The 8352-nt window shown below is 37.8% G+C and overlaps 1 protein-coding gene across 2 annotated transcripts; it reads right to left on the bottom strand.

Annotated features, from left to right (window-relative positions):
- Positions 1-3877: 3877 nt before the first annotated feature.
- On the bottom strand, positions 3878-6897 carry neurod6b (neuronal differentiation 6b). Of its 2 annotated transcripts, XM_038281686.1 has the most exons (3): positions 6723-6897; positions 6293-6360; positions 3878-6214 (listed from the first exon to the last, which is right to left on the bottom strand). In XM_038281686.1, the coding sequence occupies exon 3, from the start codon at positions 6207-6209 to the stop codon at positions 5196-5198; it is 1014 nt and encodes a 337-aa protein (XP_038137614.1). In that variant the 5' UTR covers positions 6210-6214; positions 6293-6360; positions 6723-6897; the 3' UTR covers positions 3878-5195. The 2 variants fall into 2 exon arrangements, with proteins under 2 accessions (XP_038137614.1, XP_038137613.1); XM_038281685.1 differs by lacking the exon at positions 6293-6360.
- Between the last annotated feature and the right edge of the window lie 1455 nt (positions 6898-8352).

Here is an 8352-nt window from a genome sequence, read left to right as displayed (position 1 = left end):
ACCAGGGAGTGCACAGGGAATATGAAACAAAATTAATTCCAGCATTAATAAAGGAGCAAACACTATTCTTCTTAGCACTGTATGTTTTTGTAATTCCTTTTAATTTACGGCCAACATCCCCCATTTCCAGCCCTAACTCCCTCACAGATTATGACCATATGGTCCCATTTTCTCCTTGTTTTTCCCCGTCTCCAAGCCTAATGAGCTGCATAAGCGTAGGGGTGCATGTACAAGTTTGACCTAGTGCTAAACTGCAGCTTGCCACCCTTTGAACCCTGTGGGTTTGGAGCACCGTTCTGTCTTTCACACCTTTGCACCCATGCAAGCCTTGATCTGGAGGCTGCTCCTCCTTAAATAAACCTTTATTCAAATGCACAAGTTGGTGTTAGTGAGTGAGCATGCAAGCCCATTTGTTCGAGAGACACTGTAAATGACCTGAAACAGTCTTGACAAGCAGGATACGTGAACAAATTAAGAAAGAAAACAAGTTTTCTTTTACATTCATATTAAAACATTGTGGAGCTGAATTGACATTTCCCGCATGATTAAAGGAGGACTTACAGCAAAATGTTTACACTCTCACTTCCCCAAAGTAGAATGTTAGGAAAATCCGGAAGAAAAACAGATTCCTTTCATTTGGAACCAGCTCCATTTTTTGTTAGTTAGCCAAAAACTACAGGTATTTTAAACATAATTTTTATATTTTTTTTATTTTTGATAATTGCTAAAGAGTAATTCTGAGTTAAATTGTGCTTGTGACTTTCTGCCACTATCTGCAGTTAATGGCTGTTTTTTTTTCTCTCTTCACAGAAGTTATAATTGGCCTCATGTTTAGTGGGCCTATTTACTGTTCTATACTGGAGTAATTGAGGTGTATCAAGAGAAAGGCATAAATGTATATTAAAACATAAGGTTAGACAAAAGACTGAAAGAAAATGACGAAATTTCCGCTTCTATCTCTTTGAACCCCAGTCGGACTCTGCAGATGCCTGTTCACACTGAGCTTCGTTCTGCTGAAGGTTTCTTCCTGTTAAAAGGGAGTTTTTCTTCTCCACTGTCGCAACAAGCATGCTTGGTGTGACGGATTGTGGAGAGTCATTCAGTCAATGTAATCAACTGTTTTCCCATAGATAGAAAACTTTGAATTAATTTGACTGTATGATCTGGTTGAATTGCAAAGTTCATTGAGATGACACGTGTTGTGAATTGGTGCTATATAAATAAGCTGAATTGAATTGAACAAGAATAAAAAAAAAATGCATCTTAAATAAGACAATACTGAGCAGTTGTTGAAAAAATGTATTACTCAGAATAAACAAAAAATGTTAATAAGCATTCGGTAGAGCTGTTCTGTGATTAGTCTTTGTCCTGTTTTCATAGTATGGATTTCACTAGAGCATATATACATAGCTGACAAAACCTGCTGACATCAGTTTTTTACGTTTTATTTAACTTTGTAAGCTTTTTGAGTGGGATCAACCTCGATGCATTTAACTGATTTTGAATCTTTCCGTATAACCGCATTGAATTGAATCTAACAGAACAAATAGTTAATAAGGCGACCAAACAATAAAAATCTGGCACTTTAAAATTTCTCAGTCTGAATTTGTTCATCCTTCCTTTGGTTTGTTCTGTTTTAATTGTTTTAACTACCATGGTACTGTTATGACTTCTGGGAGAAGTTTTTTTTCTATATTTGTAACAAACTTGGATAGGAAGAATGTGATAGTTTAAAAGAAATCACAGCAAAACCATCAGTCAGGATTAGCAGGCTTCATTTTGATTATTAAAATATCAAGTTAAAAGTATTTTATTTAGAAAGAGTAGCTACTCTCTAATTTAGTGTCAGTACATCACAGACAGACACATGATCACAGGTGTTAAAACCCCAAGATAAATTGGCGATTTTAGATCTGACCTCTAACCTTATTTTATTGCATTGACCATCTTAAATACTTATCTTTGGTTGAGAATCTGAACAGGAATGATAGTGTTTATATTCTTTGATATTTTTTATTCTTCCACATTACAGCCTCCACTAGCAGTATAATGTTGCACTTGTGAAGTGCGGAAAAAATATTGAACATCTACAGACCGAAATGTCAGAGTATATATGGACACAGGGAGGCATCTCTAAATATCAATTATGAAGCCATACCAAAGTTTCTAAATTATTTCTTGAATTTATTTTGACTGAGGCATTTTATAACACAGTCATGCTTCTTTATGAAAAAAAACAAAACAAAAAAACCCCTCCAAAGTACGGTGTTTTTTTTACGTGCTGGATGGCCAGCTTGAACCACAGTCAGAATCACCTCTAACAGGTTTGCATGGAGGATTGTCTGATATTTTGCTCTACCCATCCTATTATCAGCGACCAGCTTCCCTGTCACTGTTTAAGAAGGACTTCATCACACTTTGGAGAGTGTCTCCAGAAGCACTGTTATTTTTTTTTTTCTAACCAAAAAGCATTTTTCTTGTTGGTAAAAAATATTTTTCTTCTCACAATATCACCTTTTCCAGGATTTGCTGTGACCTCCAGATGAATTAGGTGTTTTCATGACTTTCTCTATAAGGTTGCATTCTTCCCACTTCTGCATAAGGATCAACTTAATGGAAAACCGAGCGCATAAGTGTCAAAATCATCGCACCTGATTTGGATATTTACAACTCTTCCAAAGTTTCCTTGATCCTTTTGTAATTTTCTCTAATACTTCCCCTGTTCATCCTATCATTTTAGGTGGACAACCATGTATTTTAGGGTTTACCTTTCTGTCATATTATTTGCATTATCATATGGTGGATTGAACATTGCTCCACAAAAATTTAACAGATCAGAAAACTTTTTATAACCTGATCTTAAACTTCCCCACTCTATTCCTGACCTGTTTGTTGCCGTTTTTGCTGTTTTATGATGCATATATGTGGATCCGTCTCCTGAAAACAAGCTGTTGCACTGGAATTTATTTTTAAAACATTAAACTGGTCGAGGAAAATAAAAAGATGACAATCTACCCTTTCTACTTTCATTAAGAAGTAAATGTTTAAAGTATCCTTCCGCATGACAGTAAAACTACCTTTTAGTGATCTATTGCATAGTTTCTCAATAAATGCATTTAGGTTTGTGGCTAAAAAGTGACACACTTAAAGAAACTACATTAAATAAAATGACCAAGAAAGTAAAAACAACAACACACAGGTATATGATCTACTGTATCTCTAGAAGATGATAAAGTGGTCATCTATGTCAGCCTTACTTTAACAATGCTGTGTAGCTACTGAAAACGGTCTGATTAAAGCACATTGGACCATAATTGCCCTGAAAGAACAACATGCAGATAGTTCCAGGCACTAAAGTGGGGGTGCAAACACCAGGCATGAAAGACTGTTGATCATTTCTGATCTCGAAGCGATCGCTTGTCTTTTTCAGCAGCAGTGTTTGTTGCCTCCAGGGATTATCAAACCCACTGGGTTCCAAACTGGGAGATCAACCAACCGCCTTGCGCTGCAGTCTGGATGACTTCCAACACCTCCTGGGCGCTTCTGACACAAATCAGCCATCTGACCAGCTGGAAGTCAGTCAAATTAGCAACAACAAGAACATTTGTATTTTAAAAAATCCACTTGGAAAGAACAATGAGTACCAACTTGTCATTGTGTTAAGTGTATAATTTTAGAGTCTTTAAGTATTTAGAGTGCGGGTCCTTTTACAGGCCATATTCTGGGTGGTGATGCCAAATAATAAATGAAAGAATTCGTTTTCCAGCTCACTATTATTATCATTTATCTTGTTTTTCCTCATTTCCATCTGGTCCCGATCATGGCCACGCAAAGCTGAGAATCTGGGACACAACATCAAGCCTCCCACATCATCTTCTTAATTAATTAATTTTTTTATTCGTTTATTTTATTGCGAGTAAACACATCACAAAACATTAACACATTACTTCACGAATATTTCGTTCCATAACGGGTTTCCATAAGTGCGCGTCAGTGTGTCGAGTGATCGTGTGTGCGTGCCTGTGTGCGTGTGTGTGTCTTTCAGGACATAAATTAGATTGATCATCCAATAAACATTCGGTATCCGATTACAAAAATCAACAAGATTTATGACAGCGGCCAATAACAATGTGCGGAAATACACGAAGTGCATCACAGGCGCTCCAAATAAGAAAAAAAAAAAAAAAAAAGTTAACATCAAGCGATCCAAAACTTCAACTTCCCCATTGATCGTATTTTGAGCTTGTTCTCTCCAATTTAAGGCATTCTACATATTTTTTTCAACTGCACTTAAATGTGTTTTATTCTTGTCAGCTGCAGGGAAATTTTACAACAATGCGAGATAAATAAACTGTGGAAATTCACATAAAAGTTCACATTATGATTTTTTTTACATCCTTTTTCTATTTGATATTATTCACAATTAAATACAACGAAATTGCAATAAATAATAAACAAATAAATAAATTGTACATAAATAATAACAGAATACACATTCATTTCGGTACATAAAAGAAAAATCCGACACATGAATTGAAATGTAACATTTAGCGCCTGTATTCTTCCAGGCCTTTGTCCTGTTATTTAATTATTTTAGGTCCTAAATTGTAAGACGCGTTTGTGAGAATACATATTAAATTTCAAACAAGCACGGATTGCATTTGGCAAGATTGCATAGCTCAATTTAACTTTTTATTGCCAACACACTTTCTCTGAAATCCAAGCAAGTCAAGTTTAAGTCAAGTTCCCTGATGAATTAAACTTTTTTAATCGTCCTAAAATATCAGATTGGGACGGGAATAATCAGCTGTTTCCAAAAAACTGTTTGATCACAGATCTCACAATAAGAAAAGATGTAAGTTCTGCCCTGCAGTTGCACAGAAAATTAAATAGATAAAAAAACAAAACAATAAAAAGTAAAATAAATGCTCAGAAATGCCTTCTCTTTGAAATGTACTTTTTTGGAAACAAATAGCACCAATTTGTTAATAAATCCATCTTAAATATCAGGATCTATAGTGTTTAAGATGATTATTTCTGTACATAAATTAAAATCATTTCCAAACTGTTGATTCTGTAATTAAAAACAAACTTTAAACCTCAAATTCAGCTTTTTTATGAGGTCAGTTTTTTACTTTTTTTTTTTACTTTTGTGCAGATAAATTTGCTTCTGATTTTAGCACTTTACTAATTAATTAATTGTGGTAAGAGCCATTAACTTCCCCCTGGGTTTGAAAGGACTGGCTGCGGACGTGCAGATCGTATGGAAAACGGGCCTCTGGTGAGACTCGATACATTGAGTTGGGTGCCAGGGCCGTGCGCCCTGGCGCGCCACAGTAGCGCACTCCGTAGTGGCCGCTTTTCCCGTAATCTGGTGGGTCGTCGTGCTTTAAAGAGAAAATCCCGTTGAAGTTCATCGGGGGGCTCAGTTGGCTGTCAAAATGCGGGCTTCCGCTGTCCGGGGATGGGTTCTCGAAGTAAGTCTCGTAGGCGCTGCTGTAGCTGTAGTGTCGAAACGGTTTGGAGCTGGGATCCAGACTTCCACCGCTGTGGCCCGGGGGTGAGTTCATGTCCGAACCAGTGTACGAGTACATAGCTTCATAAGGCGACCTCCCAGAAAACATCACCTCTCCGTTGTGATCCGTCAGGAAATTTCTCGCGTTCAATTGCAAACAGCCTGCAACCAAATTGGTTGTTGGCTGAGATAATCCTTTACACAAAGTCTGCACAAAAGCGAGGAGGTCCGGTCTCTTTCCTGCACTAAGGGTCTCTGACAGGGCCCAGATATAATTTTTGGCCAGTCTGAGCGTCTCTATCTTGGACAGCTTCTGAGTTTTCGAGTAGCATGGCACAACTTTGCGCAGACTTTCCAGCGCGGCGTTCAAGCCATGCATCCGGCTGCGCTCACGGGCGTTGGCTTCCTGGCGCCGAAGTTTGGCCCTGTCCACATGCTCCTTGCCGGGCCTCTTTTTCCGCGGTCCTCGTTTCTTCTGCAGCCCGTTCTCGTCCTGGTCGTCCCTTTCATCTTCCTCCCTGTCGGGGAGGTCGTCCTCGGCCTCCCTCATCATGTCCGAATTTGACCCGGCGGTGGGGCGCTGTTGTCGCTCCTGCTGCTGCTGCAGGCTCTCAGGGAGATTTTCGCGGGGATAGTTGGCACCAAAGCGCGGCTCACACATCATATGAGGTTCATCGAATGGCAGCGTCAACATATCTCCTACAGGATTAAAGTGGAGACATAAACTGTAAGAGGAAAATCAGCGCCGACGTCTTTTGAAGGTTGTCAGTTAATTACCCTGTGAATGAATCCTCCCAGGAGGCAGAACAACTTGGCAAGCGAGGCCAGTGTGATTGTCTGATAGCCTTTCAGAAACACTCAACTGCGTTATCATCTAAAACATTGTTTTTGACATTCCTTTGGGTCTTTTTAGACATTTTTAAAAAACAGCCTATTCTTTAAAGTAATTTGAACTCTCTCTCACTATATATATATATATATATATATATATATATATATATATATATATATATATATATATATATATATATATATATATATATATATATATATATATATATATATATATATATATATATATATATATATATATATATATATATATATATATATATATATATAGATAGATAGATAGATAGATAGATAGATAGATAGATGTTCACATTAATAAGAAGAATAATAGAATAATGAAAACGCTGAAACCCACCTCCAATCAGTAGGTACTTCTCAAAGCCCCAATCATTGCCTTATATTCGCTGCAGCTCTTTCCGTCTTTGCAAACGGCACAATTATAAAAGCCAGAGCTCAAACCCTCCTTTTTTCCCCTCCTCGCTGCGATCAGCTCTCCCCCTTCCTTCCCTCTCTCTTTGAGGAATGACACTCATGCCAACAGCGGGTACCCATGCCATCTGCCGCTGACGTCTTGTGGCAGCCGAGACCACGTGTTCATCGTCCCATGGGACCCTCCACTCTGCGCCCATCATCTGGCAGCTCCGGTAAAAAGGCACCGGGAGGCCCACGTTTACCGTCAAAAACACAGACCAGAGAGGGATAACAACTAATACCTGTGTCTCACCCGTTGTAAGAAAGAAGAACTGCTTCATGCACTAAAGTCTGCAAGTAGACAGATAAATATGAAATAGATATATTTAGTTTTAGAAGCCTTCTGCTGATTATGACTGAATACAAAATCATGTTCTTTGGACAGACAAGATAAAGGAAAAAGTTGATAAATGTATTTACCATATAAAATTTCACAAGTCACCCCAAATAAATTAATTTAGAAATTGCACAAAAAAAATCATGCAACATCTTCTTGCATTTACTAATCATATTTAGTTACTTTAACACGACAGTTTTACACAATTGTCCTACCCTGGTAACATGAAACAATTGTGTCAAAGTAACTAAATATGATTAAGTAAATGCCAAAAACGATTGCATTTTTTTTCAGTGTACATCCCAAGTAAAAGGAACACAAAGTTCTTTCTTAGAGTTAGCTAGAGACATTTCCATGGAAGAAATTTCTCTAGAGTGCTAGATAAAAGTGGGGCCCCGATAGGCGTCTGATATAATGATAAAACAACTATACAGCTTGGCATGCCCATTTGTTTAAAAAAAAAAAATTACATTGTTTCTATACTGTTAGGTTTGGTGAAGGATCTGTGCAATAAGAAGCTGTTTCTCTTAACTTAGTTTGAGGGAATGGCATCATAAACTCTGAAATAATCTACTGTATTAGGACATTGTGATTTATAATCTGTTTGAGACTAAAACGTACACCAGACATGATTTAGTGTTCTATTCTAGCAGTTACATCCAGAGGCGGAGCCGGAAAATTTTTGTAAGGGTGGCCAGACAATAACTGATGTACACTGAGGGGTGGCCGAAAGCGGATAGGCACCAGAACCTCAGGGTCAATCCACTCTGTTTCAACAGGAAAATTAACAAGTAAAACATCCATATTTTCTAAATAAAGACAAACTTTACTTTCCAGCCTTTGCTAACAAATAGACGCATATATTTAAACATCCATTATTTCTAGATAAAAGGTATAGTGGGTAAAACTCTGTCAGTTTTGATTTCTGATTTCTGTACGTATCATATTTGATGTTAGTATATTGATGTGTAAAATTAACCACAGAAATTAAAATTTTTTAAATATTCCACTTGAGAGTATTACTGCTGCCACCATCTGTATTAGAGGGAAAAAATGGTAGGGGTGGCCACAAGGGTGGCCAATGATTGGCTAAGGGTGGCTATGGCCACCCCTGGCCCCCCATCTTGCTCCACCCCTGCTTACATATCATTGTAATGGCCAGACATTCCGTGGTTGT

This window comes from Cyprinodon tularosa, unplaced genomic scaffold (genome assembly GCF_016077235.1).
Source record: "Cyprinodon tularosa strain WSP-4 unplaced genomic scaffold, ASM1607723v1 ctg174, whole genome shotgun sequence".
NCBI classification, from domain to species: Eukaryota; Metazoa; Chordata; class Actinopteri; order Cyprinodontiformes; family Cyprinodontidae; genus Cyprinodon; species Cyprinodon tularosa.
This window is presented reverse-complemented; position numbering and strand designations above follow the sequence as displayed.

Coding starts and splice junctions, on each gene's coding strand:
- neurod6b (XM_038281686.1), bottom strand. CDS start 6,209: ATGTTGACGCTGCCATTCGATGAACCTCATATGATGTGTGAGCCGCGC.